This window comes from Odocoileus virginianus, chromosome 4, assembly GCF_023699985.2.
Source record: "Odocoileus virginianus isolate 20LAN1187 ecotype Illinois chromosome 4, Ovbor_1.2, whole genome shotgun sequence".
NCBI classification, from domain to species: domain Eukaryota; kingdom Metazoa; phylum Chordata; class Mammalia; order Artiodactyla; family Cervidae; genus Odocoileus; species Odocoileus virginianus.
The window spans coordinates 23,253,669-23,273,619 of NC_069677.1; the positions used below are offsets into that span (position 1 = coordinate 23,253,669).

Genomic DNA, 19,951 nt, shown 5'->3' on the forward strand with positions numbered 1-19,951 from the left:
GGAACTGAAGCCAAATCCACACAGCTAGTCAGTGGCGCAGACAGGAGTCAAACCCAGCATTGTGTGACTTTATAGCCAACGTTTCTAGGAACATTTATAGAATCACAGATACCGCTCCCTGCACCCCTTCTGTCCCTGCACCTCCACCCTCACCCCTACCCACCCCATTCCCTGGACCACAGATGGTGGTTGCATTTCCTGTGGTGCATAGCTCATTTCTACCTGCTGTGCGTCTTGTGGGTCCCCAAGTCTCTCCTCTGAGAAACTTGGAAGGGAAGCTTTTCTCTCCGTAGGCTTAGAGATCGTAGGGGGAAAAGGGCAGGGGTGGTGGTAGAGTCCCTCATCTACTATCCACAAATGTCAAAATGTTTTAGACCAACGTTAACAGCTCTTTCCCTTTATTGATTGTGTGAGATGGAGATGCAAACAAGATCTCTAAAAGGCAGATTCGTTTCAGATCAGCCACTGTAAACTTTGCTTCTAAATCCACAAAGGGGGACTTCCCTGGTGGTCCAGTGGCTAAAACTCCACACTCCCAATGCAGGGGACTCAGGTTCTATCACTGGTCAGGGAACTAAATCCCACATGCTGCACCTAAGAGCTTGCATGTCGCAACTAAAGATCCCAAATGCTGCAAAAAAGATCAAAGATCCAATGTACTGCAACTAATATTTGGTACAGCTAAATAAATATTTTAGACCCAGAATGGGTTTCGTGGGCTTTCCAGGAACAAGAGTGGGGCTGGCCCAGAGTTACGTTAGCCTTGTCCCAAAGGTTGGAAGAACCAACCTGCCACCCCAGTGAACACACAGGGAGCCCAGGGGACCCACTGGCCTACAGACACTTCCACTTAGGGGATACTGAGGTTTATTTAGGAAGCAGTGGCCATTCTTCCTGCCTGGCCCACCAGATGAGTAATAAGACACCTATTTTTAGTTTAGGGCTTTGTTTTTCTTTTCCTGTTTTAGAAATTTATCCAGACCCATTTCTCAGGGTTGATAGCTTAGGCCAAATTGAGTTGATCACTTGGGGAATAAGGAGAGCGCCCTTCAGAAAGGAGCATGGTCCTCAAGGTGACTGATTTCCCCTTAAGAATCAAAATTTGTCTGCAATAACCTCCATCATTCATCCAACAAACACCACTGGATGCCTTAAGAGACAGAAAGGCTGACGTTTGGCATTGCTGAGCATCCCCTTCTGAGCCAGGTCCCCGGCCACTGCGTCCTGTCACACAGTCACCGCCACCCTGTCCTTGCTCAGCCCCATCTGCTACCTGCCCCAGAGCAGTAGGGGTCAACCCCACTCCCGGATGTGGACAACCTCTTGCGCTTTAAGTATCAGTTGCTGGTTCTCACCACTCTCTAGCCCGTGTACCTATTTATTTCCCTTTTCTTGTAACAGTATGATCAGTTAACTTTATTCACACATTTAGTCAATCAACATTTATTGATCGCCTACCATGTGCCAGGTGCTGGGGTAAAAAGGGGTCCAAGTCTCTTACAGCCGAGAGGAAGGCTAGTAAACAAGACAATTACAATATGGGATAGAAAAATGCTAAGCCAGAAACAGAAAAAGACACCATGGGGGCACTTCCATCACCTTCTTTTTCCACTTTACTACCTTTGGCCAGACATTGTCTCAAGCTCCTGGACTGTACCCATTGCAGACAGAGGCTCTGGGCTTCACTTGTCGCTAAGTAGTGACATAGCCCCCCTCTTGCCCTCACATGACACAATCCCAACCACAAACTGAAAGGGGGCCATGGCATCCTTTGGAGAGTGGACCACTCCAGCAAAAAACAGGAGGGGAGCAGGGCCTACAGATGTACCATCAGTGCCGGTGCTGAAAAGAAAGCTGGGGGATGGATAAATGAGGGGCAGGTGAATGAAAAGACGAGCAACTGAGTAACGACTCAACAGCTGATTTAATGACAATCAGAGATGAGCTTCCAACCTTGAAGCAAAACTGAATTTCCATTGCCAACACTTGTTCACTGAACACCAACTTCCCCAGAAAACCCTCTACAAAGATTTTTAAGAAAATTAAGATCACTTAAAACCTCACGGAGAATGTGACAATGCGCTTGAAAAAACTGGAGCTGTCTAGGGGAGTTCCAGGTGTGACAGTCATACATATGTGACCAAGGTCACATATGAAGGAGAAAGCTGAGGGTCCCCCCATCCCCACTGATCTGTGAGAGGGAAGGAGCTCCAAGTTGCTCAGACCAGAGACTTCCAAGGCAACGCGGCTGTTGGGAAGAGAGAACTACAAAGGGTGACAGGCTGGGAGCTTCTCACCTAACCTGACAGGTGTACTGTGTTTAGTAGCAGCTGGAACATTACATGTGGGTCACATTACTGCGTCAATCATCTCTGCAGTGTCCTACCACCCACCCACCCCCGCCCTGCTCCCAACCCAGGGAAGCCTTCAGGGCATAACAACTGTATTCTAAGCTATCTGTTCCATAAACATAGTTTTAGTGCTATAAAGAAGACCAGGACTTGGGAGGAATAACACCGTGTTCTCAGAGGTCTGTGTGAACAGTTTATAAGTTCTTCAAGGCTGCCTGGTTCTCTGAGATGAACTGGCTGAAGCTTTTGACTTTGGGATTCAGTCGGTGGGTGAGCTTGATGTCACGGTCTGGCTTCATTTGATAGAAACGACACATGTTGGCAATTTCCTTTGCTGCAGGGAATTTCAGCTTCTCATAAGCCTCTGGGGTGATCTTTGAAGAACAAGTTAAAAAAGAAAGAAAGAAAAGAAACAACCAGAAATGTTACAGCCCTCATTTAAAACAGTTTGAAAAGAACTTGTTCACCTTCATGATGATACAAATCCACAATTCTTTTGCCTAATCCCAAGACCCAAGAAACACTGAAGTTTTTTTCATAAGCAATTTGGCAACATACTGACTTTCCTGAACTAATTTGGGGGCAAAACCTTATCTAAATTTAAGAGAAGTTATTTATGGTCTTCATCCTGTTTAGTGGAAATTGCCCTGTCTTTCTCTGCAGAGATATTGATATGTTTGGTTATAGGGTCCTGTCCCAGCCCCTGATGGTGATGTCACATAGTGTGTGTAGACATAACCCATCTAAAAGCTGCAAGACTCTGAAAGCTGAATTATTTCTGGCCGCAAGCACTTGGGATAAGGTACCATGGATATATAGCCCCTTCATCTGACTGGTTTTCATACACATTTCCTCCTGGGATTCCTTAGCATGCCTTCAATATCTTCAGCCCATTAAGCCCTCCATCCTTCCCTCCTGATTGGAAACAAGCATCTGAACTTCAGCCATGCAGCCTCTGCCAGGGCCAGGCCCAACAAACACTGCCCGTCACATACCCACTGAGCCACCCTCTGAAAAACCCTTCTGAAAAAACACTAAGTGGATCTGCAGAGACGCCATCTGCATCAACTAAGACCATTTCTTTCTTTCTTTCTTTTTTTGGCCATGCCACATGGTATGTAGAATCTTTGTTCCCTGATCAGGGATCAAAATTTTGTCCCCTGCAGAAGCGCAGAGCCCTAACTACTGAACCACCATGGGATTCCCATTAAGAACATTTCTAACTATTGGATCCAATATAATCAGATTTTAGTCTCCAGCGATAAACTGTAACCTCACTTAGAAAACTCTAACGTCTACCTGGCCTTAGAATAATGTGACAGGTGCAAACTCATATAAAACAATGACTGTCATACCATTTATAGTAATGAAAAATCAAAAAACAATCTGCATATCCAAAAAATAGAGGAATGGGAAAATAAACTATGGTAACTATGGTACATCTACTCTAGAAATATTATGCAGTCAATATTTTTTAAAAAGTTAAATAGAAATATATGCTCATAATTTAATGTCAAGTGAAAAAGCCAGATACAAAATGGTACATAGCATGTTGTTTTAATTTTATTACATATATACTGGAAAAAGACCAGAAGAAAATGTACAAATCTTAACAGTTACTATCTCTGATAGATTAAACAATGTGACTTTTATATTCTTTTTAAAAATAATTTTCTGTATTTTCTGCCATAAGCATTTATAATTTTTGAAATCAGAAAACATTTTTAAATTTTAGTGAGTTTGAAAATAGAACACTATCAGAGAAGCATGGAAGATGACTTCCAAAATATCTGTCCCCTTGAGTTACTCTCTCATCCTGTAACTTTGGTAACTAATATCCCTCAGGAAAATAAGGGATGCTTTCCTGCAGGTTTTTAAGAAAAGAGATTTGCTCTGTTGTGTCTCACTTTTCTGAGAGAACAGTGTCCCTTTTGGGGTTAGACAGACAGTTTCAGCCAGATCAGAGTTTCTGATGGGAGTTTATTCTGGGGAGTTCGGGAGTGGGGTTGGGGTGAGGGGGCAGTCACTGAAGCAAACAGCAACCTTCTGACCAGACAGAGAAAGTCAGACCGCCAGGGCTGGAGCGCCACCTTGTGGCCACATGCGTCCTTCCCCAGAGTACCGTACCAGCACCAGTGGCTTTAAGTCAAGCTCGTTTCTAAGAACAGCATTAACCATTCTGTAGAACTTCCAGCTTCCAATCCCATGAAATTCTGTGTGCCAGAGAAGTTTCTGCTGCATTGCGAAACAACTTGTACCCAAAGCTGTCAGAAACCAGGTATGTGACTGAGAGACGCTTGGACAATCCTGAGCCATCCCAAACAATGTCTACCTGGTATTCTGAAATGAATGCACACACACCATACGCCCACATTCTTCACCTTCCTCCCCTTCTTTGTAGAGTTCAGACCCCACAGACAAAATGAATACAAGATGAATACGCAAAGCACTGGGAGAGGGGTCAGTCACTAAATAGTAAATTTGCACCCAGGGATAGATGACTTTGCAGAAGTTCTCATAAGAACGAAAGATGTTCTCTCACCATCTTTTGAATGAGTGGTGACTTCTTGGGCTTGGGAGTAACAGTTTCTCCATGAAATCTGTGTGGTTTTCAGTGAGATTCCCCAAACATGGTTTTATAGATGGATTGATACCTACAATAATTTTCTCCTGAAAATATCTGTCAGCCTCCTCACAGGGCCAGTACTTGAGGTGAACTGGAGTCTAGATAGCCTCTCAAGATTCACTGGCCCAAGAGCTGCAGATGAAAACGAAAACCAACCCTCTGCCCCTAACTCTAGGAAACATTCTAGAGCAGGGTTCACCAAACTTACTCATGAAGGTCTAGATATAAATATTTAAGGCTTTCTGGCCATATGGTCTCTATCACTACTACTAGAACTACTGTCTAGAACTACTCAGATCTACTAATGTATCCTGAAACCAGCCAGAGGCAATACACAAACAAAAGTGGGGGTGTGTTCCAATCAATCCTAATTTACAAAAGCAGACTTGTAAAGAGGAAGGGACTCTTACTACTCTGGAGAAATGTCAGTGCTGGGCAGAACCTGAGAAACCATCCAGACTACACTCTCCTTTCACAGATGGGAGAACAGCATCCAGGAGAGGCAAACGGCCATGTTAGTTGATGCCTGCCAGGTTGAGGGAAGGTAGGGTCCGCCTTTCAGCTGCGACGGTGTCCAGGCCAGGCACACACAGATGCACACTTCCTTCTCAGAAACACTGTTCTCTCTCCATCCTCTGACAACAGCTGCTTGGAGAAATGGCTGGAAGCACTCAGGATGAACCACTGCTCTCACTTCTCTATAAAAGGTCTGTCATGGCCACACTCAAGCCCAGGCCATTCCAACCCAGTTAGTTATGGAGGGCTACTAAATGCCAGACCCAATGCTAGCCTTTCCCACATGGGTCTCACCACATCCTCACAACAAGCCTATGGCAGGTGTGATAATCTTCTTTAACATATGAACAAAGGAAGGCTGGAGAGGTTAAGTCTGCTTCCGGGGCGGGGGGCGGGGGGGGGGGGAGGGGGGGGCGGTGGGGGGAGGGGGCCTCAGTGGTAAAGAATCCGCCTGCCAATGCAGGAGACTCAGGTGACATGGGTTCAATCCCTGGGTCAGGAAAATCCCCTGGAGAAGGGAAAGGCAACCCACTCCAATATTCTTGCCTCGGGAATCCCCATGGACAGAAGAACCTGGCAGGCTACAATCCAGGGGGTCGCAAAGAGTCAGACATGACTGAACACGCACACACAACTATGGAGAAGTTAAGTAACTTTTCAAGAGCCCCCAGAGGGATACGGGCAGAGCCAGGACTTGCTTACTTCCCCAGACTGCCTCTGGTTTACTCCTGTTGATTCTAGAACTTAGTCAGGCCACCCATTGCTCCCTCCACCCATACCCAGTCTTGCCCAGACTCAAGGACCACCTCAAAGCTACTCCTTCCGTGACGCCTTCTCCTACCCTCTCTGTCCACCCATAGAGCAGAGAGTGTGGGCCGTGAAGCCTTCTCCTACCCTCTCTGTCCACCCATGGAGCAGAGAGTGTGGGCCGTGAAGCCTTCTCCTACCCTCTCTGACCACCCATGGAGCAGAGAGTGTGGGCCGTGAAGCCTTCTCCTACCCTCTCTGACCACCCATGGAGCAGAGAGTGTGGGCCGTGAAGCCTTCTCCTACCCTCTCTGACCACCCATGGAGCAGAGAGTGTGGGCCGTGAAGCCTTCTCCTACCCTCTCTGACCACCCATGGAGCAGAGAGTGTGGGCCGTGAAGCCTTCTCCTACCCTCTCTGACCACCCATAGAGCAGAGAGTGTGAGCCGTGAAGCCTTCTCCTACCCTCTCTGTCCACCCATAGAGCAGAGAGTGTGGGCAACACAATCAAGCGCCACAGCGTTCTGCTCTTGTCTGATCGCTGTGACTTCATGCGTGTGAGAATTTTCACCCCAACTCTGCTGCGAAGTCCTCAAAGGCAGCACCAGGTATATAACAGGTCCTTGAGATGTGCTTGCTATATGCCAAACACTAGGCTAAGCTCCCTAAGTGTACCCTAATTTTCACAAAATGCCCCAGGAAGATGCTCTCAGCCACTTTGTGAATGAGGAAGCCACAGGTCAGAGAGGCTAAGTGCCTTGCCTGATGCTGGCCAACTCTGGCACACTGGCCTGATCAGTGATGAGTCCCTGGGAGGGGAGGGATGGGGTGGTGTATATGAGAACGTTGTACCTTGGTCTTCAGAGTCTAAGTTCTTTCCACCCAAAAGGAATTGTACTTTAATAAGCTGATTAACCTGAAGCCAAAGCAATAAAGTCTTAAGGTTAGGATTCAGATGCACCAACAGATGAAGAGAGATTCATAGAACAGGAATCCTCTCCAATGTCTTCCGACAGCCTCAGCTCAACCCTGCCCAAATCTGTGAAAAGTCTCCCAGAATTTGTAAGTTAGTGGGAATGTGACCTGTTGTGATCATGTTTATGTCTCTTAAAAACTCACCTTTGCATCTCGGACTTCTTTCCCCAAACCCTTGGACAGAATATCAGCATACTGCGGCACAGTCAGCGCTTCTGCACTGAGACCCACGGCCTTGCCTACAAACTCCTCTGGAGAATTAAAGATGCTGCAGACGATGGCTCCAATATCAGCAACCGAGATACCATCCATTGGTACATCCCCCATAGGCAGTGCTAGTTTAAAAAATAAAAAGATAAAAATAGCTAATTACATCACACCTTTGGTAGGTCCCATCAATCTGAATTAATCAACCAGTTAAACAAAAGGTATGGGAATACCATGTAACACTGAGTCGCTACCATCCATGCAGTTATAAGGTTTGTTTGAGAAAATATCATAATACCTGGGCATTGACTAAAAAAAAAAAGAACTACCATTTACTAAGCATCTTCTGTGTGCAAAGTATGATTAATTGTTATGTCTAACCCCGACATCTCTGTGGAACTCCAGATGCATTTGTCCCACGTCCTACTCAGCATCCTTACTTGAATGTTTAATAGACATTAGAAACTCAGTGGGCCCCAGAATGAATTCCTGGACAACCTGCTTCTGTTACAAACTTCCTTCTCAGTTAACGGCAACTCTATGATTCCAGTTTCTCAAATTAAAACTCTTAGAGTCAACCTTGACATGTGTCTCCCATCCCAGATCCTTTTTTTTTTTTTTTGTAGTCGTATTCATAGTGTCCAGAATTTGAAGACTTCTTGCCATCCTCACTGGTATTACCCTAGTCTAAGCCACCATCTGAGAAGAGCTAACTCGTAAAAGACCCTGATGCTGGGAAAAATTGAGGGTAGGAGAAGAAGAGGGTGGCAGAGGATGAGATGGTTAGATGACATCACCAATTCAATGCACATGAATCTGAGCAAACTCTGGGAGATAGCAAAGGACAGGGAAGCTTGGTGTGCTGTAGTCTATGGGGTCACAAAGAGTCAGACACAACTCAGCGACTGAACAACAAAGCCACCGTCATCTCTGATTTGGATTATTGCAAAGTTGGGCCCCTTATTTCCAATTCTACTTCTGCCCTTCCACAGTCTCTTTTCAACACAAAACTCAGAGTGATTCTGTAATTAAAGTTAGCTCATGTCATGTCTGCCCAGACCCCTCCAATGGCTCTCTGTGTCTCTCAGAAGAAAAGCCATAGCTTACAGGACCAGACCCTCTACTAGCTCTGGCCTCACCTCCTACTCCCCTCTCCCCAAGCCCCCAACCTGCTCCGATCCAACCACACTGGCTGTTCTGTCTGCCTGAAAATGTCTTCCTCCGAATATTCACAAAGCCAGTTATTTACCTCTATCAGAAGTTGCTCAGATGTCACCTTCTCAAAGAAGCCCACCAATCACCGAATTTAAATTTCATACACCACGCTTACTGCTAACATTCCACATACACTTTACTCAGCCTTATTTTTTAGAGCACTTATCACTTTCTAACATATAACACATTTTACTTCTCTATTATGCTTCTCTGCTATCCACCTCCTTGACCAGAATATGAGCTTAATGAGGGCAGAGCTTTGTCTGCTTTGAGTGGTTTATTACTGAATCCCCAGTAAAGTGAAGTAAGTGACTGGCACGTAGGAGGCCTTCAAATATTTATTGAATGAAATCATTAGCAAACATATTGGCTGGTTTAATCCTCAAAACAACCTTGAAACATAGGAATATCAGGGAGTTGCCTGAGGTTACTCAGCCAGCAAGCAGCAGAAGGGAACTCAAGCCCTCATCCATCACTTCGAATTCTGTGCCATTCCTACAGGTGGGTACAACCTCTCACAGATTCCCAGAAGCCCACACTCCTGAGGCTGGAACCCAATGTGGATGTGATCTAGCCCCAGCACTGTCATTTATTTAAACTGAAGAATCTAAGTCTACTGACTCACCCAGTGCCTTACAGTTAGGAAACAACAGGCCAGGACAAGAATCAAGGTCTCTGAATTCCAGTCCAGTGTAAAAGTGACTTAAGGTTTAGCAGCCAGGAACTAAATGTCACAGTTTGTCTTTTTGCAGCAAAATTAACTTCCTACCTGATTTCTGGGTAGGAAATATGTCTGCTCATTCCTCTGCATAAATTATAATTATAAAATATATAAATTACAAATTTATAAATATAAATAAATTATAAATTATAATTGTAAAAAAGCAGTCTCTGTTTTTTGAGGCACTCAGAATCAAGTCTATTCTGACTCTGAGGTTTGCTTTTATTTGAAGATTGAGGTTCTTGGACTGAGTTAAAAAGGTGCTAAGGGACAGTGGTATAAAAAAAAATATGGTTCTGGAATTCTGTTCGCAGCCGGCCAGCGTCTCCTTTAGCTCTCCTAGCTCCAGCCAAAGGAGAAGGGGTTAAGTAAGACGGTCTCTATACCATGGCTCAAATGTAAGCTAATCAACCAGCAGTAAAGCACCGAGGAAGCAACTCACTACAAAAGCCGCTCGCAAGAGTGCGCCCTCTACTGGAGGGGTGAAGAAACCTCATCTTTACAGGCCTGGTACTGTGGCGCTCGGTGAAATGAGACCTTATCAGAAGTCCACTAAGCTTCTGATTCGCAAACTTCCCTTCCAGCATCTGGTGCAGGAAACTGGTCAGGACTTCAAAACAGATATGTGCTTCCAGGGTGCAGTTATTGGTGCTTTGCAGGAGGCAAGTGAGGCTTATCTTGTTGGCCTTTTTGAAGACACCAACCTGTGTGCTATCCATGCCAAACATGTAACAATTATGCCAAACGACATCCAGCTAGCATGCCGCATACGTGGAGAACGTACTCAAGAATCCACTAAGATGGTAAACATTTCATTCTTAAAAAGAGAAAAATTCTCTTCTTCCTGCTATTGGTAGTTCTGAACGTTAGATATATTTTTCCAGGGGGTCAAAAGGTACCTAAGTATATGATTGCAAGTGGAAAAATAGGGGACAGAAATCAGGTATTGGCAGTTTTTCCATTTTCATTTCTGTGTGAATTTTTAATATAAATGCAGGACATAAAGCATTAATGAATGTGAAAATGTTTCAGTGAACAAGTTTCAGCAGTTCAACTTTATAACAATTATAAATCTGTTAAATTTTTCTGGACAATGCCGGCATTTGGATTTTTTTAAAACAAGTAAATTTCTTATTGACTGAAAAGAAAAAAAAGAACATGGTTCTGGAATTCTCTGGTGGTCCAGTGGTTAAGACTTTGCACTTCCACTGCAGGGGGCATGATTTCAATCCCTGGTTGGGGAACTGAGATCCCACTTGCCTCATGGTGTGACCAAAAAAAAAAATTTTTTTTTCATTTAAAAGTACAGTTTTGGAGTCAGATTACCAGAATTCAAGTTCTGGTTCTACCTTACTATTGATCTTGGCAAAGTTAATCTAATCTATCTGTGCCTCGGTTTTCCCATCTGTGAAACAAACACCAAACACCCAGTAAGTCCTCGGTAAATGTTAGATATTCCCTATGGTGGGGGGTGGGGGCGGTGGCAGGGAGCTATTCCCTATGGAGGGGGCGGCGCTTGACGGAAGGGAGAGGACGAGATCTCAGGGATACCTGAGGCTGGGTTTTACAGATGTGGGGAACTCACATGGGACTGGGTACCAGCAAAAGTTTAAAGCATCACCTCTTCACCTAGGGCCAATCTAATTCATAGATTATAATATCCTAGTTTAGAACCTGGAAAATGTAACGGGTGCAGGCTTCTGAAACCTGGTAGAGGCATAGGAAGAAGGGAAGGGGGGTGAAGAGATGTATCACATTTATACACTTATCTGGTCACTTGTTGAACTATTACCCAAGTCATCTGTGACATGTGGCAGGTGCTCCAGGCTCTAGCTCAGATCTACTTTGCCACTAGTTATGTCCCTGATCAGTCTTAATTACGTGCCAGGGAAGAAAGACTGCCTTGCAGTCACTGATTCTCTCACACTCCCTCCATTCCATAGAGCCACCCTGGACTATGAGCAAAGAAAATGTCCCCAAAGGGCAGGGGAGTGCAGGCCAGGGGACTGGCAGCATTGGAATTACCAGGAGTCCTGGTTAGAACTATAGTCTTGCAGGCCCCAGACCAGACTTATGGAACCAGGCTCTGCAAGCAGGGCTGGAAACTCATTCTGAGGGAGTCAGTGTCCCTCCAGGATTCTCCCATCTGAGTACTAACCAGCCCGACCCTGCTTAGCTTCTGAGATCGGACAAGCTCAGGTGCGTTCAGGGCGGTATGGCCATGGACCCTCTCAGGATTCTGACCCTGGGATCCAGGTCAAGAGAAGAATGTGTTCCCTGTGGCCACAGAAGGGCAGAGAGACGAGCTAGAAAGGAAAGTCATCTTGTCCAAGTTTCCTATTAGATGTGGGGAAACTGAGGCCTGAGGCCACGTGGCTCACTGCTTATATGAGGAGCATCAGTTGGATGAGACAGGAAGTGTAATCCTTGGTGTTTCCAGCCCAAGATCCAGCTCTCCAGGAAATCTAGGACAACGCAGGGCCCCTGTCGGCACTTCACCCAGAGCTGACCACACAGCGGGCACTTGGATGGCATGTGAAGAAAGGAAGGGTGGGAACAGGGGGCTGGGCAGGGGGAAAGCTGGTGTCAGGTTAGTTTCACTACAACCCTCCACATACCCAGGGTGTAGTAATCTCCATCAGAGGCCTTCACCGGCTTGAATGGGCCAAGAAAGTTTTCAAAGTAAGCTGCCACTCGGATGCTGGTCATGGGAACGCCAATGGACCAGAAATACTCCTCCACCTCTCCCTTCCCGTCAAAGTGTAGCACCTCCAGCTTGCCGTTTGTCAGGCGCGTGACGTTCTCCAGGCCACTGTACACCACGTGCTTCAGACCCTGGCTCTTGGCAACATCAGCCACCACTTTTCCCTGAGGGACAAAGGTAGAGAAGGTTATATTATAGAGAAGGTTGAATTTGCATGCAGACTGAGGGGCTGGTGCTGGATCCTCTACTCCCCCCCAACCCCTTTCTCTTATTGTCCTCCTTGGAGGGGAGCTTTCCCAGCCTCAGATCATAGGGGAGGCCACCAGGATCCAGGAGCAGAGGCTCCACTGTGTCAAAATGCTGAACCCATCTTCTGGTGCAAACAGTAAGGAATCGGCCCCTGCCTCTGGGTTGTCAGTAACTCTGTGATCCACTACCACATTATATATACATATATAAGAGGCTCAGGGATACCTGCGAAAGCAGTGTGAGATGTTTTCTGATGATAGATTATATCTGCTCACCATTTGGATACAGAGGGCAAAATGGAGGGAGATATACATATAATTGGTTTTTATAAACACACACACATACAAGCATGCATGGATGTACATATATTTTCTTTTTTGTAGTTTTAGTTCCAAATTTTTCAAAGCTCCTTCATCCTTCCACTCCCTCTCTTTTTTTTTTTCCTTCTTTTCCTCACAAAACCCCATACCAGACAGACAAGACATAACTAATCTGGCTTAGGCTGAGAAAGTAAGACAAAATAAATGAAAAATAAAAATAAAAGAGAAAGAAAAATACAAAAAAAAAAAAAAAAGAAAGAGAAATGACTTGTATCCCTACATTCCACAGTGAGTGAATATCAGAATTAGAACTCAAGAGTTCCTAAAATAAGCCCTTCCTAAATTTATCACTTAAAGACAAGCTGTAAGTGATGTAATTAACAGACATTCCTAAAATGGTTCAATCCTGCTCTTAATTTTTTGAATTTTACCATTTCTGAAAAAGTCCGATCCCACCCATTACATTACAAAAATCTAATCTTCATATTTTCTATTTAAACATATGTATAATTTGCAAATAGTACTGGCATGGTGGGGGGGGGGAAGTAGATTTTATAATGACAGAAAAGTTCCCTGTACCCCCCATGGTGATAACTACTTTCCAGAAATTCTATGGGCTCATGCCCAATAATATTCTACGTGCTCATTTTCATCTTTTAGCTGCTTCTTTATTTCTAAATAACATGTTTTACTGCTAATTCTTGATTTTTCACAGTTTAAGAAATCATCCAGTAAATTTCTACTATGACAGATGAGCCTCATCTTCAGCTCTCTCTCTCTCTCTCTCTCTCAGTGTCTCTGTCTCTCTCACATGGGCTTCCCTGGTGCCTCAGCAGTAAAGTACCCGCTGCAATGCAGGAGATGCAGCAGGAGAAGCAAGTTTGATCTTTGGGTCAGGGAAGATCCCCTGGAGAAGAAAACAGCAACCCACTCCAGTATCCTTGCCTGGAAAATCCCCTAGATAGAGGTGCCTGGTGGGCTACAGTCCACTGGGTGGCAGAGAGCTGGACACATCTTAACAACCGAGCACAACAGTATTCTCACACACACAGCCTACCACCACTGTAACCATCACATACATACACAACTTCCTTTTTTTCATCCTCAGAATATCATATTTGGAGCTGCATCATTCATCAGGGCTAACAAAGGTGAAGCAGAGCCACGCTTCACCTGTTTTATGGTCACATTCACTTTTTCTACAAATTTTCATTTTCCCTGGAGTTCATCCTTGTGGCTCATTTGCTTGTTTGCTCACTTCTTTTCTTATGTACCCATTGCTAATTCATTTCCAAATTCTCTGCCAGAAGTCTAAACATAGTCCTTACATTTGTTCTTCCCATTTCTCTCTCAGAGTAATCTTAATTCATGGGATGTCCTTGCTGCCAACCCTCACATGCCATCTATAACAAATGGTAAGAATCAGAGGCTCTAATAACTGGCTCCACTACATGACCACTCTCAGATCTCCAAGGTCACCTTTAGACAGATGTCACATGACACTGATTTTACAATCACCTAACAATCCACCTGAAGCACATGGATTTCATAAATGCCAGAGAGAAGTGATGGGGTGAGGCCCACCCCCTTCCAGGGAGGGCAGCATGGGCAGGCAGGAAAAAAGAAAGGGCTTTTGAAGGTGGTTCCCACCTGACACACTTCTTTCTCTTTGCTGAAATGTTCCCAGGTGTTGGTTACCAGGAAGGCCCCATAGGCTCCCTTCAAGGCAGCCTCCACCGATGCTTTGTCATTCAGGTCCCCTTTAACCACCTCGGCCCCAAGGTCCTGGAGCACCTGCGCCTTTGGTTGGGTCACGTCTCGAGTCAGCGCTCTCACCACATACTTTTTGCTTTCCAGCATGGCCCTGGCCACAGAGCCGCCCTGGGCTCCTGCAGAATTGGGGGAGAAAAAATACAGAAAGAATCAGGAAGAATGTTCACTAAAAGAAGCTGGGCAGGGAATCCCATTACTCAGAGTAAAACTGCTGCTGTAACTGCTTCAGGAGGCATTCCCATGGCTTGCAAGAGTGGTTTCAAATTAGGTTTCTCACAGCGTTCTCAGAGGTAGCTTAGCAGAAGCCATGGAGGAGAGAAAGAATGGGGGGCCCGGAGGCAACTGGGAGGCCAGGAGAGCAGGGGACTAGACCCTCCACCTCAGAGTCCCATGGAATTTTGCAGGCAAGAATACTGGAATGGGTTGCCATTCCCTTCTCCAGGGGATCTTCCCGACCCGGGAATCAAACCTGGGTCTCCCACGTTGCAGGCAGATTCTTTACCATCTGAGCTGAAACAGAAGCCTTAACTGGTCACAGGTTTCATTTTCTAGGTTCTTAGTAGAATTTTACTTTCAAAAGAAGTTCCTATTCTATTATTTTTTTTAAAAGGTTGAAAACTTGCAGAAGTTTCTTTTTATGGTGTTCAGGACTGTTCATGATATGATCATCACTCACCTGATTTATCCACTCTACAAATGTTTACTGTGTCCTATGGGGGATGCCACATACTCTGCACATTCACTGATATTTGGGATCCTGCATCTAACTGGTCCCATATCGGTCCTGAATTTTGTGTGTGTGTGGTTCAAAATGCAGCTTCCCTTCTCTCTCCTGCCTAGCGCCCTGAGAGGCTGCCCTCTATGGACTCCATTAGTGGGCTCTTTTGCCTTCAGTCTGGGTCTGGCCAGAGGAGGGCATCAACAGGGGACCCAAGGGTTGGAGCAGAGGTGACCCCTTCACATTGCTGCTCTTCCCAGGTTTTGGTCATCTCTCTTGTCCTCTGGTCCTTTCGTGTTGCTTACTTAGTCTTTCTGTTCTTTCCCATCTTTACTAAATTTTCTCAACTTCCCTGAGAGAGTGTGGCACTTCTTTTTGGGGGTACCCCAACTGATAGACCACTGATGATCCTATCAGCCTGCCGTTCAGTGGGCTTTGCCTTTGGACCCTTAGCCAGTTTTGTACTCTTGTACTGAATATGAACGGATAGCCAAAGTTCATCAGATGTTCAAGGAAAGCCTCCAACATAAAAGGTAAAACCAAAATAAGCAAACTGATAAAAAAAAGAAAAAAGAAAAGATAAAAAAAGGCAGGGAACAGAAGAAAATTTTTAAAGAATTAATATCCTCAGAGATTGGCAAAGATATTACATTGAGAACACTATTTCTGAAATGCAGTATCTATAAAAATTAAAATTCAATTAAAAAAATCTGTTGACCTTATTAGTTTGCTAGAGCTGCCATAACAATATTCTACAGAATGGTGGCTTAAACAACCCATATTTTTCACACCGCTGGAGGCCAGAAGTCCATGAAAAAGATGTCCTCGGCTGGCTTGATTTCTCCTGAAGCCTCTCTCCTTGGATTGTAAAAAGAGAGGCGCTCACTGTGTCTTCAAGTGGTCTTTCCTGTGTGTACTTGAGCCCCACATGTCTCTGGGTCAAACTTCCTTTTTCTAATGAGAACAGCAGTCAGATTGGACTATGGCCCACTCTTATGGCCTCACTTTAGCGGAACCAACTCTTTAAATGACCTCTTTAACAATAGAATAACACATTGTATATGTGCAAATACTGTCACATTCAGAGATACTAGGGATTAGGGTTTCAACATATGAATTTGGGGAGGGACATGGTACAACTCAAAACACTGACCATTGTAATTATTTCCTTATAACTGAACTGTAACTTAAAGTTCACCTTGAAGACAAACTGCTTTACTCTTTATCCCTGTTTGCTAATCATGTTTTGAGATTAGTGCCTGGAACACTTCAAGCTTTCAATATCTGTTTATTGAATGAAAGAATGAGTGAATGAAGGAAGTACAAATAATGAAACCTCTGTGCTCTGCATTCTCAGCTTTCAGGTGGACAGTCTTTGCCTGGACCCACATAAAATGGAAAAGGAAGCGATATGGACAAGTATGAAAAAATAAGAGGAGTTGAACCAAAACCAGGACTGGCTCTCCTAATCACACCCACTTTAATGTCTCATTAAGACTCAAACCAGGAGATGAATTCAACCATATTGGCCTTGCTCATGAAGGTGAGTCCATGTAAAGAGTAGCATTTTAATGGCAGATACTGGAGATGATGCTCAAGAGTTTGACATTCAAACGCATACACAAGTAAGGGTTAACACTTTCCCTATCACATTTAATTAGGCATCATGTATTTTTATTTGCCAAATCTAGTAACCCTTCCCCAAATCCCCAAACACACACCCACAACTCAAAGGTTATTGAACGAAGGATTAAAACTGGGCAGTAAAGCAATCAGCACACCTCTTCAGCCAACTGCAAGTCAACTTTCTTCAACTTTAACACATCTAACCTGATTCCTTTAGGAGCCACTCCCAAGGCTCAAGGTCCTACTTTGAATGCCTAGGCAGCAACTCAAGTGTAGAGAGACTGAAACAGAGTTCCTGACCTGTCTTGACCTGCTCTCTCCAGGTCCTTCCCATTTCAGTGAATCGCAACTTTACTTTCAGTTGCTCAAGCCAGAACACTTAGGAGTCATTCCTTCCCTCTGATATCTGACCCATCAGGGAACCAAGTCAATGCTCCTTCAAACATATTGGGAATCTGACCACTCCCTAGTCTAAGCCACTGTCAGTCATGCCTGGTTTAGGGCAACAGCCTCATAAGTCTCCCTGCTTCAGCCCTTGCCCCCTACAGCTTCTTCACCAAACAGATGTCAACAGGACGCTTTAGCACCAAGTCTTATCATGTCACAGCTCTGCTCAAAACCCTTCAGTGACTTCTCTCTTTCAGGAAAAACCAACAACACTATTGCCCTAATATGATATACAATCATCCCCTCATCTGATTACCTTTTGTTTCCTTTTTAAGTCAGTGTCATACCTGCTCTTGGGGTTGTTTTGGGGGCAGTGTGGGGAGCTGCTGTGCTGGGTCTTCCCTGCTGTGTGGGCTTTCTCTAGTCCAGTCTAGTAGGAGCTACTTTCTGGTTGCAGTATGAGGGCTTCTCGTTTTGGCGCCCTCTGTTGTTGCGGAACACAGGCTCTAGAGGGTACAGGCTTCAGCAGCTGCAGCAAGTGAATTTAGTTGCTCTGTAGCATGTGGGTTCTTCCTAAACCAGGGATTGAACTGGTTGGTGTCTCCTGCATTGGCAGACAGATTCTTTACCACTGAGCCACCTGGGAAGCCCATGGCTGTTGGTTTTTTGAGAATTTACTTCTCTTTTCTCCCCACTTTAGCACTTGCCTCCCTTCAGACAAAACCCCTGTCCTCATAGAGCTTCTATCCTAGGGTGGAGAGAAGGTGGTAAAGGAAGAAATCAAGCAGGAAGGGAGTCAGACGGTGGCAGGGTGGAGTGAAGTTGCCATTTTGAAAAAGGAAGTCTGGAGAGCGGTCATGGAGAGGGCTTGGAAGACATGAGAGAGAGAGCATCGTGGGTGACGAAGGAAGGAAGATTATTCTAGGCTGAGGGAGCAGCCAGTGCAAAGGGCTTAAGTTGGGAGTGTGTTTGAGGAGCAGGCAGAGTGAGAGAGGGAGAATGGCAGAGGAGGAAATGGGAGAAGGGTCTTGCAGACCAGGAGTCGGGCTTTCATTTCACTTGAGTGAGGTAGGGGGCCACTGTTGGGGGATTTTGAGCCGAGACCTGCTATGATCTGACAGTTTCAAATAGATCATCAAAAGGCAGAAATGAGAACTGACAGACGGAGAGTGAGCTGACTGAAAGATTTTGGAAAGATAGGTCTAGCTGTTGGGAGAACAGATTGTGAGGGAGGCAGAGTGGAAGCAGAAATGCCAGTGGCAAGGTTCAGGCAGCTGTGTGTGAGAGAAGTCCGGGCATGTGTTCTCCTAATCCCCACCCACGGAGAAGGCAATGGCCACCCACTCCAGTACTCTTGCCTGGAAAATCCCATGGATGGAGGAGCCTGGTGGGCTGCAGTCCATGGAGTCGCTAAGAGTCGGACACGACTGAACGACTTCACTTTCACTTTTTCTTTCATGCATTGGAGAAGGAAATGGCAACCCACTCCAATGTTCTTGCCTGGAGAATCCCAGGGACGGGGGAGCCTGGTGGGCTGCTGTCTATGGGGTCGCAGAGTCGGACACGACTGAAGCGACTTAGCAGCAGTAATCCCCACCCACTCCATCCTCTCAGAGTCCTTCCAGCACTGATCAGGATGTGGGTATCTTCTGCATGCCCATGGGCCGCTCACATTTGCTCCTTGTGCTTATCAAGAAGCGAGTGGAGAAAAGTCTGTAGCAGATAACTTGTGCTGAAATGAGACTTACACCAACAAATCAGCCCATGATCAAGAACAAGAGAATATGTTCGATGTCCTTGTGCCTCACAAATCATTTCTGCACAAACCAAGTCAAATCACCCTGCCCCCTTTACCACATCAGAAATGCAAGCAAATGATAAACTTTTCTCAATTTTCTCCAAAGGGCTCTTTGTTCAATCTATGCTTGCAGGTTCTGAAGTTAAAAACAGGAAAACAAGAAAGTAACCCAAGTCAGCATACACTTTTAAAGTAAGAAGCTTTTTACCTGTTGCTCCAAACACTGCAATTATTTTCTTGTTGGTCATGTTATTAAACAGAGAGTCAATGCAGCAGCAGTACTTTCCTCCAAACAGCGACAGCAGCTGAAATGCAGTTTCTGTTGAGTGTGAGAATTTTAAACCTTTCTGATTACCACACCCATCATGGATGATGTCCCTCCCTTGTAAAAACTTTTGTTATCACCACCTAACTCACTCACTGTGACACAGCAATTTTCTAAAGGAGATTTCATTTATTAACTTACTCATGTGTTCAGCAAATGTGCAGTGAGTACCTTTGGTACACTAGGCACTGAACTAGAGGCTCTGGTAAGGGAGACAGACTAGTAAGTAAAAGAAAAGCAGAGAGAAATGCAGAGGGAACGTAGGTCCTGGAGGGAAAACACAAAACCCAGAATGGTGGTGTTAAGGAAGGCTTTTGAGGGAAGATGTTGGCTGGAGCTGGCCTGAAGACCCCATGAAAGCGTTCAGTTAGTGAGAGCAGGAAGAGAGACCATCCCAGGCAGGAGGAGCCACACATAGTCAAGTTCACAGGCAGGGTAATCATGACAAAGGGCTCAAGATGGCTGCAGCAATGCTACTTGAATGGTGGGAAGTAAGACTGGGAAGGATGACAGAAGGCAGAGGACAAAGGGCTGGTTTGTGGATTTATCCTGGCAGCCACAGCAGGTTTTAGCTGATCCTCTGGCAGCAGAGTGGAGGATAGGTTGAAAGAAGATGATGCTGGAAGCAGGGATTCCCCTAAGGAGACAAATAAGAAATGATACAGTTGAGAAATGACAAAAGCTTGAATGGAG

The 19,951-nt window shown here is 45.2% G+C and overlaps 1 protein-coding gene across 1 annotated transcript; it reads right to left on the minus strand.

Moving 5' to 3' along the window:
- Positions 1–2,490: 2,490 nt before the first annotated feature.
- LOC110134037 (nmrA-like family domain-containing protein 1) lies at positions 2,491–19,181 on the minus strand. Its single transcript, XM_020888311.2, has 5 exons — positions 19,142–19,181; positions 14,282–14,520; positions 11,977–12,226; positions 7,360–7,550; positions 2,491–2,725 (listed from the first exon to the last, which is right to left on the minus strand). The coding sequence occupies exons 1-5, from the start codon at positions 19,179–19,181 to the stop codon at positions 2,546–2,548; spliced, it is 900 nt and encodes a 299-aa protein (XP_020743970.2). The 3' UTR covers positions 2,491–2,545.
- Between the last annotated feature and the right edge of the window lie 770 nt (positions 19,182–19,951).